General features: G+C 34.7%; 1 protein-coding gene across 1 annotated transcript in view; it reads left to right on the top strand.

Moving 5' to 3' along the window:
- The window catches only part of Nox (NADPH oxidase), a 96,052-nt gene that overhangs the window by 78,789 nt on the left and 562 nt on the right, over positions 1-16,701 (top strand). Inside the window, exons 2-17 of the mRNA XM_077439657.1 lie at positions 6,945-7,039; positions 7,119-7,230; positions 8,482-8,579; positions 8,880-9,000; positions 9,822-9,972; positions 10,684-10,894; positions 10,971-11,197; positions 11,283-11,471; positions 12,478-12,671; positions 12,769-13,090; positions 13,164-13,323; positions 13,400-13,572; positions 13,659-13,791; positions 13,871-14,094; positions 14,188-14,321; positions 16,483-16,692. Of these exons, the coding sequence (XP_077295783.1) occupies positions 6,945-7,039; positions 7,119-7,230; positions 8,482-8,579; positions 8,880-9,000; positions 9,822-9,972; positions 10,684-10,894; positions 10,971-11,197; positions 11,283-11,471; positions 12,478-12,671; positions 12,769-13,090; positions 13,164-13,323; positions 13,400-13,572; positions 13,659-13,791; positions 13,871-14,094; positions 14,188-14,321; positions 16,483-16,692 (2,754 nt within the window). The remainder of the gene's footprint in view (positions 1-6,944; positions 7,040-7,118; positions 7,231-8,481; positions 8,580-8,879; positions 9,001-9,821; positions 9,973-10,683; positions 10,895-10,970; positions 11,198-11,282; positions 11,472-12,477; positions 12,672-12,768; positions 13,091-13,163; positions 13,324-13,399; positions 13,573-13,658; positions 13,792-13,870; positions 14,095-14,187; positions 14,322-16,482; positions 16,693-16,701) is intronic.

The raw sequence follows: 16,701 nt of genomic DNA, 5'->3' as shown, positions 1-16,701 counted from the left end.
TGGCGAGAATGAAAACTTCCATTAATGTTTAAAAGAAAGGACTATTTGAATATTCGACGATGGTTTGACGGCTGAGTCCCTGAACTCAGGTAAACCTATAAGAGGATATTTGTGTTCGCGTGAAGGTTCACCGGTTCGACTCTGAATCAAAATTAATACAAAGCTTAGGCTTTTTATCGATTCATTAATTTTTTATCGACACACACACACATACACACAGATTATCGTCTTTATATATATGATTTATTTATTTTACGGTCAAGAAAAAATTGACCATTTTACATAATGGAAATGAAGAAAGAAAAAAAATATAAAATAAATTACAATGAAATACAAAAGAAAAATCAATAACTAGAATAATGCATACATGCATACATACACCTACACATATGCATATGATAATACGTACGTATTGGAATATATTTTTTACATAAAATCAATGTATGTAATTGCAGTTTTTATACATATTAGGTGGATTGTTTCGATGAATAATTACTAGACGGTACAAACTATTTGTAAAAAACTAATCAATGAATCAAAGTGATGTTTTTTTACTTTATTAGATGTCTTTTATTTAATCTTAGAAATCTAGAAATGGATGCGAACCGAAATTTTAAAGAATGTAGCCAAACTCTCAAAACAAAAACGCCAATATGAGGAGTATTTTTTGCGTGAAACATCGGGAGAGTTGCAAAATGCAATTGAACGGTTTTTAAATAATGAAAATATGCAATTGAACTTTTTTTTTGTTAAACAATAATTTCCCGGTGCTAGCACCGGGATCCCGGGATTGGAAATTCCTAGCACCGCAATGTTGCTGAAGCTATCTTCCGGGATTGGAAGCACTATAATATGCGCACATGTATTGTAGAAACGATTTTCATCTACAATGCAAGCAAATCTTTACACAGTTACACGCCGTCAAAATTCAAAACCACGATCGACACAAAATACAAGCACAACACCAGCAACAACATCAACAAAAAGAACGCTACGTACACACAAGAGAATAATCTGATATCTAGATTAATCGTCGATTCGAAAAATGTTCTGTTACGCCCAGGTACACGGTAGGCTCACCGGCTCCGATCACGACGGGGTGTCACAGATTGTACCACAGATTTTGGATACCTACAGAGCTCCCGATACAGAGATTACAGAACATCGCCGCCCATTACACGCAATTGATCACATTCTCCGACCAGTCAACATCTGTTACCAACGGGCCAACTTGCAATCGAAAAAATTACCGAAGGATACTACATACATACTAGCACTCGTGGAACTGAAAGCTTTCGATTTCTCGCGGACGTGAAAATACAGAGAGTAACAATAATTTCGTTCACTGCCTATTCGTTCATACACCCTATCACCCTATCAACTAAGTGGTGTAGGAGTTAAAGTTAGTGGATGAATTTAGCAAATATTTTTTTTTATTTTAAACGGCACATAGATAAAAGTTGTTTGCGGGCCACAAAAATGATGGGATTCTTACTGCGAGTTAGTAAACCTTTCCAGAGTGTGTCGGTGTTTAAAATTCTTTATGAATCTCTAGTACGTAGCATTCTAGAATTTTCTTCCATTATTCATGTATAGTTTTGGACTATTGTGGCATTACAGGAAGAACCTAATCCGCCACAATGGCCTACATTCGAAAAAGAGAAGAACACAAAAATAAAATACAATAATATGCATAAAACAAAAAGAAAAACATGATAAAAAAAATGGTAAACGAAAAAAGACAAAAGAAAAATAGTACATAGAAATGAAGATAAGGTGAAAAAAATCAAATAAAAGAATAAATATAATCCTCAAATCCTATTCTTAGTTTCACATTGAATATAAAGTGAGTATAATATTTATTTAAACATTAGTTCAAACCAGTGTGGCATTACAGGAAGAACCAAATGCGCCACAATGGCCTCCATAAGAAAATAAGAGAGAATAATAAAAATCATAATAATATGTAATAGTAATAATTCATAGATTGAAAAGAAATTAAAGGTAAAAGCATATAGAGACTCCATTATATGGAGTCCTACTCATATGACTCACTCATTGAAGATTGAGAGAATCCAATAACGGTTTCTCAGATATCTTTATATGAAATTGTATGGTTATTATCCTTGGCTATGTCCTAGTGCATTCCTATTGGGGGCGTTAGGCTTCAACTCATTGGAGATTGGTCGTGTTATGTTTCTGGGAAAGCACTTTTTTAAGCTTTTAAATGGGTTAGAACACAATCCTCAGGTTCTCGATGAATTAAAGTTGTATGCACCTGGTACGTTCAGGGACCTGAGGAATCGTTATTTGTTTTCTCGTCCTGTGGCTCAGTTGGAAACGTATCCAATATCTAGAGCGATATATCTGCTCAACTGGGATGCTGGTGAAAATTACATGTTTAATGTAAGTGGTTGTGGAGCAACGCCCGTGGTTGATTTCATCAATTAAAAATATCAAGCACGGATGTTTTATATACCTTTATTTGTGTTATGATTATGTGACTGGCTACAGTGACGCGTTATAGCAACGTGTAATATCAGTGTGGCTAATATGTTAAAAATTAAATTATTCCTTTTTCGCTTATCTACGGCAAATCTTACGTGTGCAATACAAAATTATCACGACTGCTAGGTTGTGTAGAGAGTGTTTTTATAGGAGAACACCGTTCTGATAGGAGGCCCTCGGGCGGAAAACGTATTTCTGAGTACGTATGTACGTATGTTTCGGTATATGTTTAATAAATAGATAAGTAACTGTCATAACTCATTTCAGGTGTCAGACGTATTAAATTTTCGGTCGCTCGTACACTCTTTTGAAAAGGCTTCGCCTCTCTATCTCTCTCTGTCGGGAATCTCGTTTCGGTGGACGATCGCCGTTAAAAATAATAGTGATTAATGGCCCATTCATGTGGAAAAATATTCAACTTGAGGGGATTCGACCGACACGGAGCGTATTTTTGTCACAGTCGTGATTTGTATCGATGGAAACATTTTAAACGCGTCCGATCGTCGAGATCGTACATATGTTGGGGTGTGTGAGAGCCATTTTATGTCTAAAACTAAATACATAATTGGATTTTCAGCGTGAAACTGAAAGCTCACTTTGTGCGGGTGATGCAAAATGAAACAGAAGTAGTTCAAGGTTTTGTACAAACGAATGTGTAAATAAATTGAATTAATTTTGAAATTTACTTAAAAATACGTCGATCCGCAATATACATATATTTACAAGTAGGTATGTATGCGTAATAAGTATTGTGTACTTTTGCCAGCACGAATAGCAAATTCATGAAAATTTGTTGTGTAATGTATGAAACCGAACAGATAAACTCATTACGAGTAGAGTTACCCGTGAAGGCTAGATCGTAGATTGAAAAATAATTGTCTGAATTACTCTCAAAAAATCATCCGTTCTAAAAAAAAAGTTTATAAAGTTTCTATGTAAAAGAAGCCTCGATTTGAATTATTGCGATTATTATATTTAAAAAAATCTTTTAATTTGTGCATTAAAGATTAATAAAATTACTCTAATAAACTAATAAAAACCGGAAGTAGTATTTTTTTTTTAAAACAATATTTCATTATTTTATTTTTACCATTAAAAATATTTTTATTTTTTTGATATTTAATGTGTATAATAATTATAGTGATTTTAAGTAACAAAAATATTTCGAACAAAATCCGACAACCGCAAGTAGAACTTTTGTCTTGTGTAAGTTTCCCTACATTTACGCTCAATTTGTATTGAAAATGCTCTCATAGCCGGCATGTGTGAACGCGTATGTACGTTTGATTATCAAATTTTGTTTTTTATCCTTCCTATATTCCTCAAATACATAGATAAAGTCGTGGGTTGGTCACATCCGATTTTTTTTAATTACAATCGACCATTTAAGAATCTGTTGTTATAATTTCATTTCCACTCAATTCTCTAATGAATACTGGCTTATTATAAAACATTGAGCTGACTGTACATACATATATTGACTAATTGTACTTATAATATATACCTTTTAAAAGCCACTAACAAGTTGAAAGAACGAGTTTGTACTAAATACAATTTTTGTAAGAAATACACTCGACTAACATTTCATATCCACTAAAATACCAATAGTTCTAACATTAGACAAACTTGTATCCTATGAAGGACATAAACTTGTGAATCGAAAAGTGCAGTTGTCGAATAACATATATGGATGTTCATTAATAATCGGCATTTAAGCGAAAGCGATCCTGCTAAATTTTAAATACATTACAATGAATTTAAATTAATCGTACGACTCTTCTGCGATAAACCTATACGTATAGTCGGCAGTAAAGCAACTGCTCAAACTATCACAGTGCGTTTTCCGATTTTCACGAATTTTCGCGACTGGAGAAGTACAACTTTATCCAACCAAACAACGAAATAATTTGACAATCGATCTACATACATACATGCATACATATGTAGATATTGCGTTGACATTGCATGCACATATGTATGTAATACGCGCGCGCGCATACGAACGTAATAAAGTAGATCAAATTGCGATATAGAATTTCATAGACGCGCCGCTAGAAATGAATCTTATTGGCTTTCGATCGATGAAAAAATCGTCCCGGCTCGGTGCGCGATTGGTCCAAGACATCCTTGGAAATTGGAGTACGTTTTTATTGGATAATCAATATTTCACTTGGACACTCCCATCGGCCAAAATCGCACCTGACGTCACGTCTTATCTGGAGCAAGGTGAGCGCAATGCTAATGAGCTATGGCCAAATCTAACGTTATTGTCAAAACAGTCAATGGCGAGCACGAAATTCCGAATACATTATAATATACAGCTCCAAAGGTGGGCATTCACGTCTAGATTTGTCGGCGGACAAGTCCATTATGGGGATTCATTCTGGCTACGGCATACGTCATTGTTAACACTACGATAGAGCCCATGAGAGATAAATTTAAAAAAAATTCTTATTGAATAGAAAAATCGTTTTCTATTTTTATTGTTGTCAATTTTGTCTTAAAAATCGGCCCAAAGACTTTGATGAAATTAATCTTACAAACTTTTTTGAGTGCAAAAAGAAAAACAATAAAAACACTACTTTGGGAAAACTTGAGGGTGAAAATCATCAAAAAGCATCATCATTTGCCTCGGAAGCTAGCTGTGCAAATATAAGCAAAATCATGTTATAAATCAAAGGCTAAAAATGAATGATATATGTATCTTACAATTCGAATAAAAAAATAATTTACGATGCAGTAATAGAAGATAAGCCTACTTGATCTGTTAACAGATATTAAATATTTGGTTTTAATGTTTATTTTCTATGTTATACATACGTAGGAATATATAATATACCTATATATACATATACCAAGAAGTCGTAACAGATAAACACCAACGCGTTTTCCTGGCTCTATAAATCGATAACACATTTATAGAGCAATTTTACAGAGCATCACAAAGACATCTATGAAAAATATTTTCGAATTTTTACAGCATTTTATAAATCAATAACTCGAAATTTGCGAGATATGAGACAAGGTTGTCAAATTCTTGGAACCGTTTCAATGAAATCAGATAAATTGGAAAACGATCGACCTGGAGTCGCATATCCAAGGTCTTGACAGCAGCAGCAGCTGCACTGGGCACAACAGCATTGAACCCGTGACCACTCATTTGAAAGCATTACACGCGAACTACTTATTATAAAAATATATTATGTAATTGTATATGCCCCCAGCTACCTCTACCAAACGATGCTCGGTCTTCCATATATTCACACCTACATACATACATACATTATCAAAAATTGTTAAAGTTCATTGTTAAAAAAAGTATCATGATTATAATATCCGGTCCATATATTAATTTCACTAAAAGACAGCAACCAACCCCAGACCCGGGCCACACCGTGCAACTTTGTCGGCCGACAAGTTGTGCGACCAGAAAAAATGTATGGAAATGTAAGCGACAAAGAAGTTGACGGGTGTGGCATGCCCTGGTCTCTGGTCTCTGATCGCTCTCAACCAAGTCGCTCGCAAGTCGCACATTATCACCCGACCGATTTTATTGCATTGTCAACCAAAACTTTATATGAGCCCTTTATATTTGAATGTGACGGACGTCCAATTTTCAGTTCCAAAAACACTTCTTCTGTTTGACTCAATTCACAAATTGTTATCACTTATTTTAATTCGATATGTCCCGGATCTAGGAACAGCAGAATAAACATATTTACAGGCCACCAGTATTTTAAAACATTATTAATATTATATTTAATGTTTTGTTTAAAATTTTCTTAATATTATATTAAATATTTTGCAATATATTTCTCGATATGAAGAAAAGTGGACCTATGCCACTTTCAAATATGGCGGCCCATATGTATAATATAATACTTACTATATTTATATATAATATAATACTTACTATACTTTATAATAACTATATTTACTTGTATCTGGAAATATACTATGGCAAACAATACTAGAGACTTGTCTACAATATAAATCTATACGTCAATATCCACCTTAAGACACTCCGTACTTCGAAATCTACAATCGGCGATTAATTACGAAAATATATGCTAATTTTGGCGTTAATGCAGTTTGATTTCGGGTTAAGTGGTTTAACGCGAAGAAACCACAACAATGGTTAATATGTAACCGGTGTGATTTAAGACTGCGTATGAGCAATCTTATAAATGTACGTTTCATTTGAACGCACCATTATAAATCACGAGCAGGTCGTTGTTGAGCGAGTTTAAAATATATTAATTGCCCATAAAATTTATTGTTCCATTACTATTGTGTGAAAAAGATAGCCTATAAATTACCGGCCGAGTACTAAAATAGCCTTTGTAAAACAGTATTAAATTACGCAACTTTTACACAACGCTTCAAGTTTTTACCTTGCAATCTTACAGTGATTGATATTCCCTCTTGTTTTTCAGGACTTTCTCGACAAGCTGTTCCAACTCTTCGACCAGGATCAGAAAAACTACCTCGTCCAGGAAGACTGGGTGGAGTTTCTCAAGGAGAGATTGATGCAAGTATTTCCTTTCGCTCTCACGACTCTGTAACATACAAAATTTTCCATTTTTATTATTTTATTTTGATTATTTCAGTGATGAGAAACATATCGATTTGGCCGAACAAGTGGAGAGCGTCAGTTACGTTTTGTGCGGTCAAGAATTTATAACATTAGAAAAATTTTGCCAAATATTTCAAGCAAAAGGAGTGAGTATTGAACTCTATTAATCAAAACAATATACTGTAGATCACTGGTCGCCACGCGAGCTACATACGTATATTTGGGCGTCGTTTATTTTTCCAGGATCGTCCTATTGGTCTATTTTTTCTATATATGTAGTTGACAGGAGTTTTCAATATAAAATATAATATGTAGTTTAATAAAATAAATGAACAAAAACTAAGTATTGTAGTAAAATAAATCGATAGTAATGTAAATATTTTAGATAAGATCTATCGTTTCCTTTTTCTTTCTGTCGGGGAGGCTTTAGGGCGAAATCACACAGGGAAGAACGGCACGTCGTGTGCTTCGCTCCCCGATGTGGGGGCTCTCCTACATATGTATCTTCAAATATGGGATACACCGTTATCGATCACTGTCAATCAAGGATAAATACAAAGATAAAATAGGGGGTGATTTTGGTACGGTGAGTGCAAAACATGCCACATTTTTTTCGCATGTTTAAAAGTATCTAAAAAAACATATGTCGCGTTCCTCCCTGTGTGATTTCGCCTTACTTGCACTACATCGGTCCGTCCGTCCGTAAAAAACATTATTTCCGGTTTTCAACCATTCGGCTTCTTTGAGAGTATTATTTTTAAATAAAATGAACATCCCTGCTGGCAGCTAAACAATGTCTCGCTTAGAGAAAAAAGTATTTAGTAATAATTTCATACAAAAAATAGTCTCAATGAACGGGCAGAGCAGGTACTAAAATACCATAAGGGCAAAACACACAGAGTGGGACGAGGTACGTGTTTTTTTTTTTTTAGATACTGTCAAACATGCGAAAAATACGCAGCATATAGCCTAGGCTAGCCCATATTCATGGTACACAGTCCCAAAAATCACCACCTGGGGTGTTTTCGGTGATATTTTATCCTTGCTAGGCAGTTACCGATAACGAGGAATCCCATATTTGAAGAAATCTAGAAGAAACTTGTCGGTTGCTAGAAGCCCAAGCTCAGAAGCCAAGGATACATGACGTCCCATACCACTCAGTGTGTTTTCGCCCTAAGTATTCATTGTAGTTATTTCCATTCAAAAGATGCGAGAACAATATCGATTTATTGACTATTATTCGTCATTTATTAGTTGAAAAAAAAAGGTTCACACCCAAAATATAAACTACGCCCAAAAACAGCTCACTTGGCGACCGACCACTGCTGTAAATACCTATAAGTGCAATTGTACTTTCGAATATAAATCATCATATTTTTTTTTTTTTTTGTATTTAGATCGTTGATAAACTATTCCGACTAATCGATAGCGACAATGATAATATCGCCAGTCCAGATGAGGTATTGGCATTTATATCCAACTTAAGTAATCCTAGGTGAGTTCGTTTCTAATTTCCTGTTGCATGCTGATAATATTTCTATGACTCTACATACATACATATGTACATAAGCATCATTGTTTTTACTATCAAATTAAATTGAATTGATTTTTATCATATTTTTTTATTACAAAATAAAATCAAATGAACCGCTATCATTTATCTATATCGGAAATTATTGCATGCATTCGAATCATTATTTATTGATAAAATTATTCTCACGATGAAACCATAATCGTCGTCACATCGTCGTCGATGATAATAAATAATTTTGGGTGTTTGAATTTATTTTTATAGGCCTAGAACTGGTTTCGACAAAAGCAGCTTAGAATGGCTCGAAAATTTATTTCGACAAACTGTCGGAAACGAAAAGGAAATTAGGCGAGAGGAATTTCAAAAAATTGTTATATCTAAAAACGTAAGCCCATTTCTAAATATAAACATATATACACAGTATGGTCTATTCATAGTATCCAGCAGTTCACGGTTACAGCACTCACGCAAACGACAGTTCCTATTCATACTATCCAGCATCTCACAGTTTCGACGCGTTCAGACAAGTGCAAAGTAAATTTGGCTAACATATACATACATTACAGAGCGCGACAATACGGCATAATATTGCCTGTGTCGTATCGTCGAGTCAATATTGTCACAATACATATGATGTTTCCGAAAATATTCATGTGCGCATGCGCACTTTCATTACATAATACGCGTGCACTCGCTACTATGGCGCACGTGAATAATTCAACAGTTTTGCTTGATACGTTACGGTGAAATATACTGCTGTATAGTATGAATAGATTTTGTAGACTACTGCTTTTAGTTGCTGTTACGTCTACGCCACGCTAGACATGAATGTGTCCATATGAAATTTAACAAAGAATACTTTTCGTACTGCTGGTTACGTGCAGTTGCCGACACGTACTGTACTAATATAAATAGACCCTAAGAGTGATCTTCACTTTGGCAAAATATAAATACATTTTTTTATATCCCCTTTTTGATACTTGTTTTGAAGATTAAGAACAAATCTTATAAAAAATACCACTCCCTTCTAGTTTTAAGACAAATTCATTAAATTTGTTTTATAATCATTTATTCTACATCCCCCATTCATATTAATTCAACTGTTAGATTTTCCACAACAATCTTTTCGCCAAAGTGGACCACTCTTATTTATACATAAGAAAATATCCTAACAAATTCATTGAATTCCAATAATTAACATTACAGCCATTCTTCACTGAGCGCGTTTTCCAAATATTTGACAAAGACAATTCGGGATCGATCTCACTGCAAGAATTTTTAGATGCCATGCACCAATTTTCTGGACAATCGCCTGAAGACAAGATACGCTTCCTGTTTAAAGTTTACGATTTGGACGGTAAGCTTAACACAAAATCTATACAAAAAGTAGAAAATAACAAAAGATGAAACCGAGTACATAATATAAGATGAAAATAAACGAGAGTGACAAAAGTAGCTTTAGCACTGTTTCAATAAGTTGTAAAGGTGCGGTAGAAAGAGGCGTATGGAAAACGAGCTGTCATCACTCCAGTCTGAATCAAATTCTGATGTAAATTTGAATGAATTCGTTAATGTTTAAACTCCTCTAGATTTATATCGGAGACATTAGCTTACTTCAATGCTAGCTAACCCTTATATGCCGGATAGATATCAAAGCAATCTAAAGAATGGAAGTGATTAAAAATCAGATCACATTTTTTGACGGACAGGAATGTCACTGAAATAACAGAGTGAAGCTAATAAAAAGCTTGTATAGTCGTATAGACGTGAAATGTACATGCTATCACATTCACCCCCCCCCCCCCCCCCGTGATTGAAATACAACATTGTTCGTACGTAAAGTGGGTTGGTAGAATTTGACTTTAATTGTTTGTTAGTTTTGAGTTCGTGTTTCATATCATATATGTATATAATATCGCTCTTCTGTCTGTGTGTATGTCTGTCTGAGATAACGCTCGCCGTAATGTCTGTCTGAGATAACGCTGTGTATGTCTGTCTGAGATAACGTTCGCTGTCTGAAATAACGCTCGCTTTTTTCTTTTTTCACTCTATATTTATAACTACACAGGAGATGGCTTGATCCAGCAGAGAGAGCTCAGGCACGTATTGAGAGCATGCATGGAAGAAAATGGTATGAAATTCAGCGAAGCACAACTGGCAGATTTGGCAGACGCCCTGTTGGAAGACGCCGACCCCACAAGACGAGGCACGATGACATACGAAGACTTGAAACGACAGCTGGAAAAACACGGAGGACTCTTGGAAAACTTGACCATCAGGTTGGTCGAGTTCTAAACGACAAACTCTGCGGTACATTTTTGGACAGCATTTTGAGATGAGTTTCGACATTTTCAGCATAGACAGATGGCTGGTGCCGCCGAAGCCGAAACCTCCGCCGACTTCGAATGTGGGAAAGATCGTGGCCCTCAGACCCTACCAGCTGTCGATGCCCTATTTGAAGAACAACTACGTGTATTTGTCTTTCTTGAGCGCATTCATCTTGGTCAACCTTGGACTGTTCATCTCCAGAGCCATACAATACCGGCACTCGAACGGATATGTCATCGTAGCTAGGGCATGCGGTACGAGTCTCAATATATGTACATATGTACCCACTTTGTGTATGTACTTGCATACAAACTGTCTTACGCTTTACTCCATTTTTAGGGCAATGCTTGAATTTCGATTGTATGTGGGTGTTGGTGTTGATGTTGCGACGTTGCATCACATTCCTCCGAACTAGAGGATTCGGTTTGATTTTGCCCTTGGATCAGCACATATATCTCCACAAAGTGACTGGAATGATAATCTTCATATTCAGCGTTGTTCACACGGTGATGCACTTGTTGAACTTTAGTGAGTATCCAAAAATAAACTGTGCAGTGTTTTTGTCTCACGGTGGCATATTTTTTCATCTCATGTTTGAAGATAAAAGAAACCACAAAACAATCCAATATGGTTTCAATTTGTTTCCTTATATGTACATTTAAAAACTACCCAATAGCATTAGTGAAATTTGCCATCGTGAGATTAAAACATCAATTAATTTAACAAGGAACATACATACATATATTTGATAATTGATATTCAAACTATTCAATACTCAGAGTTTCAAAAAAATTGTCTAAGAAACTGTTGGGGCTTTAAGAGGGCTAGACACCAGCGCCTTGTCCATTCAAACGTATTACAATTCTCCCTTCCTCAATTATGGCACTAGAGAAATTATTTTTTGATATGCTATGCTATGGATATCCACCATTGGGATGCATCTATCGTTTTATTTTTTTGATTAGTTATTTTTTATAGGAGCTAGGAGCCGCCAAACATCTATAAAATCGCCTCTTTTTTACACCCACGAAAAGAGTCCAGCGTGCTTATTTAACGGTCGATTTTAAAAAAAATACGCGCATAGTTGCACAGAAAATATCTTTTTCATACCGATGATGAATCTTTTTCATATCTGGTCGAAGCGCAACTGTCGCATTCACTCAAGATATATGTTGATATATATTATCGCATTCACTCAATATATACATTCACTCAATATATACATATATCGAAGAAAGGAACGGCAACAAAATTAAGGATTTGGGTGTACAGCCCTCTTAAGATATGGTCGATTTTAGGTCGCTATCTTGCGAGCTGGGACCGATTTGACCATGTTGGTGGTTACCGCTTAACTTCCTTCCCGGCCGTCATAATAAACAGTCGTGCATTAAACCACACCATCATTTAATTTCTTTCATCCCCAGAAAACTATCAAATACTTGTTTATAATGTACCTACATATAATATGTAGAAGTTTAATAGTGTTTTCTTGTTAAATGAAAGTGAATTTGACTAAAATTACATTTGTTTTCAGGTATAATCGTTGTAAATGATCCAGTAATAAATAAAGCTAACTTCACACTGACTGACTGGTTATTGACAGATAAACCGAAATTGTTTGGACTTGTAGAAGGGTGTGCAAATCCGACAGGAGTTTCATTGTTTATAATTCTTGTTATAATGTTTATATGTTCTCAAGCTTTTGTGAGAAGGGGTGGCAGTTTTGAGGTAAATATTATAAAATTTCAATTCATCTTCACTACATTTCAAATTTTAATCTTATATATTATACTAATGCATATGTATCCATTAATATCCTTCATAGGTCTTCTATTGGTCTCATCTTTTGTACATTCCTTTCTGGATCATTTTAATATTCCATGGTCCCAGCTTTTGGAAATGGTTCATAGTGCCAGGCATTTTGTACTTTGTTGAAAGAATCTCACGCTTGGCCTGGTTGGGAAAAGACACCGGTAAAACTTACATCAGCTCAGGTATACTTTTACCATCGAGAGTCACACATTTGGTAATTAAAAGGCCGCATCATTTCGATTATCATCCCGGAGATTATGTCTTCGTCAATATACCAGCTATAGCCAAATATGAATGGCATCCCTTCACCGTTAGCAGTGCTCCGGAGCAAAGTGGTATTTTATTTTGACAAGTACATACATATGGTAAAATTTTGTGGTAAAATATTAACATATTGTGATTTTTTAGATTACATTTGGTTACACATAAGAGGAGTCGGTCAATGGACTAATACACTGTACGAGTGGTTTGATCATGAACGTGAACGTCTTCATGCCGGTGAAGTCCCACCGGTAACTCCCCGGAGAAGCATAGCAGATGCTTCTAGATTAGTTCAAAAAATAAATGGGTTGGTTTTTAAAATACATATAAGTTATATAAATAAAAAAAAATCATGTTTGATTTAATTTTAATTGATTTTTTAGAATTCAAAGAAGCTTATCAAACAGTGGCAACGGTGCTGCAACTAATGGTAATGGTGTGGCAACAAAAAAGAAAAAGTCTTTAGAATTCTCACCGACAATGGGATACGCCAATGATGCATTCACCATTGAAGAAGAAAAGGAAACGAATAGCGACTCAGAAAACACATCAAACGGTATGAATGATTATCCGTTGACAGCTTATAATATTATATAATGCATTGAATTAGTAAAATAACGTTATAATCCATCATAAAAACAGGTACAAATCGATCAAAAATTATGGCTGATAAAAAACTATCTTTGATGTTGCAAAGTACAAAAACTCCATTTGAAAAGTCCAGATCTATGCCGGACATACAAGTCAAGACCAAAAAGAGGGATCGTTTAATGGCGTGAGTTCAGCTTGTATTATAATATATAATCATTGAAATCAAATAACAGTGCCTATAGAGAATCGTTTTTGTTGTTCAGGTTGAAGGATTACAACAGATCCGAGTCGGAGAAGAGTTTCGACGCATGTCAAGTGCAACAAGCTCACCTTCAAGCATTGGGTTTGGCTTATTATAGTCCACAAAATAAATCGCTGGCTCAAAGCTTCAGATACATGCGTACAAAGCCAACAATAATCGCTTTCAAAACGCCCAGCCTTGAAAACTGCGAACAAAGAGATTCAACGTCTTCTATGATTACAATAGGTGAAATATATCACACTACAGATTGAACGCATATCATTCAATACACACTAAATAACGCAAAGATTATTAAAAATCAAATTGTTTACCTTGAAGCTCGCAGGAAGTTGTCTAAGACTATCAGCCCGGATAAAGATCCTGAAGACGGACACCAAACGGCTATTCTTGACGGAGGATCAACGTCACATGATTTCCCTTACATAAACTATCCAGTAGGAAAACCGTTAGAGGTATACTATTACATACATATATACTATTCCTATAATAACCTATTTTTGTATATTTTTCAAATTTATCTCAAAAACTGGTACAACGATTTTAATAATTACTAATATTTACTACCATTTACTGATTTAAATTAATATATATTGAAAAGACGAGGAATTGATTTTTAAAATGCTATATATGAACTTATATGTATGTAAATTTATACAAAAAATCAACAAATGAAAAATAAATAAAGTATAAAAAAAACAATGAAATAATAAATTTCAATTTGAATTAAAATGCATATTTATATGGCTGAATTGCTCCAGCAGGTAAAAGTTGAATAGTATTGTATTCTTTTTTACTAGTGTACCTATGTATACTAAATTCTAGCTACTAGTGTACCTATGTATACTAAATTTATAATTCTAAATTTAAAACTGTAGATTTGCGCATATACAAGTATTAATCTTTACATATGTATATAGTAGTTATCAATTTCTCATGAAAATTCTCGCTTTTTTATATGAGTTGTATGTATATGTTATAGTTGAAGTGTCTCTTCTAGTTGTAATATACATATTTTAACTAGTTGGAATATATTCTATCTAACCTCATACTAACTACCGTTATAGTTGAAGTGTATTTTCAGTTGTAATATATTTCGTCTATCCCACGTAAGTTGATTCATATGACGAATTACATTCCAACTGGTAAAAAACTACATTGCAACTGAAAATACAGTTGCATTTATAAAAGTGACTCAGTAATTGCATCGGCATGAAATTGTTTTCGTTTGTTATCTTTGTTGCCTTATTTTATCATTGTGTGTATGTTTCAGTTGAAGTTTATCTTCCAGTTGTAATGTATTTTGACTAGTTGGAACATACTCCATCTACGCTGCTACCAACTACCGTTATAGTTGAAGTGTATTTTCAGTTGTAATATATTTTGACTAGTTGGAATATATTGCGTCTAACCCACGTAAGTTGATTCATATGGCGAATTATATTCCAACTGGTCAAAATATACTACAACTGAAAATACAGTTCGACTATAAGTTGGTACCAGGTAAGATGGAGAGGTTAGGTTTTCGTGAAAACGGTACTCATTACTAGACTTCGGCGCTCGGTTTCTATTTCCAAAGAAAGAGGGTTGATTAATATTATCCTACAAAGCTAGAGAGCACAAAAAAGGCTATAGAAATTAAAATATGATCATAGAAATTAAAATATGACTAGAAATTGACAATGGTGAACCCATTTTTTTGTCCAAATATAAATCGACCGCCTATCCTTTATTCGTAATATCTAGAAAATATTAACGCATTATTGAATACCAAAACATTTGTAAAACGGTTGTGGCTATTTCCTGGTACTACATCTGCAAATTATTGGATATTTGCAGGTACTATATCTGCAAATTATTGGCTATTTGCAGGTACTATATCTGCGACAGGCGCAAAGCCTTCTGCGCATGCGCGTGAACTGTCACTGTCAGCGTGTTTACTGTTGAAATTTTGTTTTAAACCTCTTAAAATTTAGTTCGAACTCGTAAAGTGACGTAGAGTAAAAAATATAATCCAAATTAGTTAATATTATTAATTGTTAGAAAATTATTATCATATACAACGCATAATACCTACATACAAGTACAAGCCGCGAACTACATAGCTAAATGATGTAAATCTATTATAATAGCGTGCGAAATTTATTTGCCTCATGTATAATGAACGATTGATTAAACAAGTCTAGCATACATTAAATGTAAGAAAATATAATCGGATTATAAGTACACGCGCATGCGCAGAAGGCTTTGCGCCTGTCGCAGATATAGTAACTGCAAATAGCCAATAATTCGCATATATATTACCTGAAAATAACAACAACCTTTGTAAAACATCAGTGCTGTCATATTACAACTGGCGCACATTGTTGAAAGTGCATTTGTGGTTGTAGAGATATAATTTACTATTGAATTATATTCGAATATGAATAACCTAAGACGTCAGTTGGAATATACATATTACAACTGAAAATACCCTTCGACTGTAACACATACAAAAATTCTTAATGCCGCCATAACCTCTTTTCCGAGTAATGCTCGGTCTGTCGGGTACTATTTCATTAATGATTAAAGACAAATTCAAATTCAAAGTCAGTATAAATATTTAAATGTGATCAGATATACCTGGATGGTCCATACGGTGCACCATCTTCACACATCTTCCGAGCTCAGCATGCCGTTCTCGTGGCGACGGGGATCGGTGTCACACCGTTCGCGTCTATTCTGCAATCTATCATGCACAAATACTGGAAAGCAAGACATTCCTGTCCGAAATGTGATTTTACATGGGGTAGTGACATACCACCGACCATCATGAATCTGCGAAAAGTAAAGTCA

Source organism: Arctopsyche grandis, chromosome 10 (genome assembly GCF_051622035.1).
Source record: "Arctopsyche grandis isolate Sample6627 chromosome 10, ASM5162203v2, whole genome shotgun sequence".
Taxonomy (NCBI): domain Eukaryota; kingdom Metazoa; phylum Arthropoda; class Insecta; order Trichoptera; family Hydropsychidae; genus Arctopsyche; species Arctopsyche grandis.
Note: the sequence above shows the minus strand (reverse complement) of the source record. Positions and strands in the feature narration are given on the sequence as shown.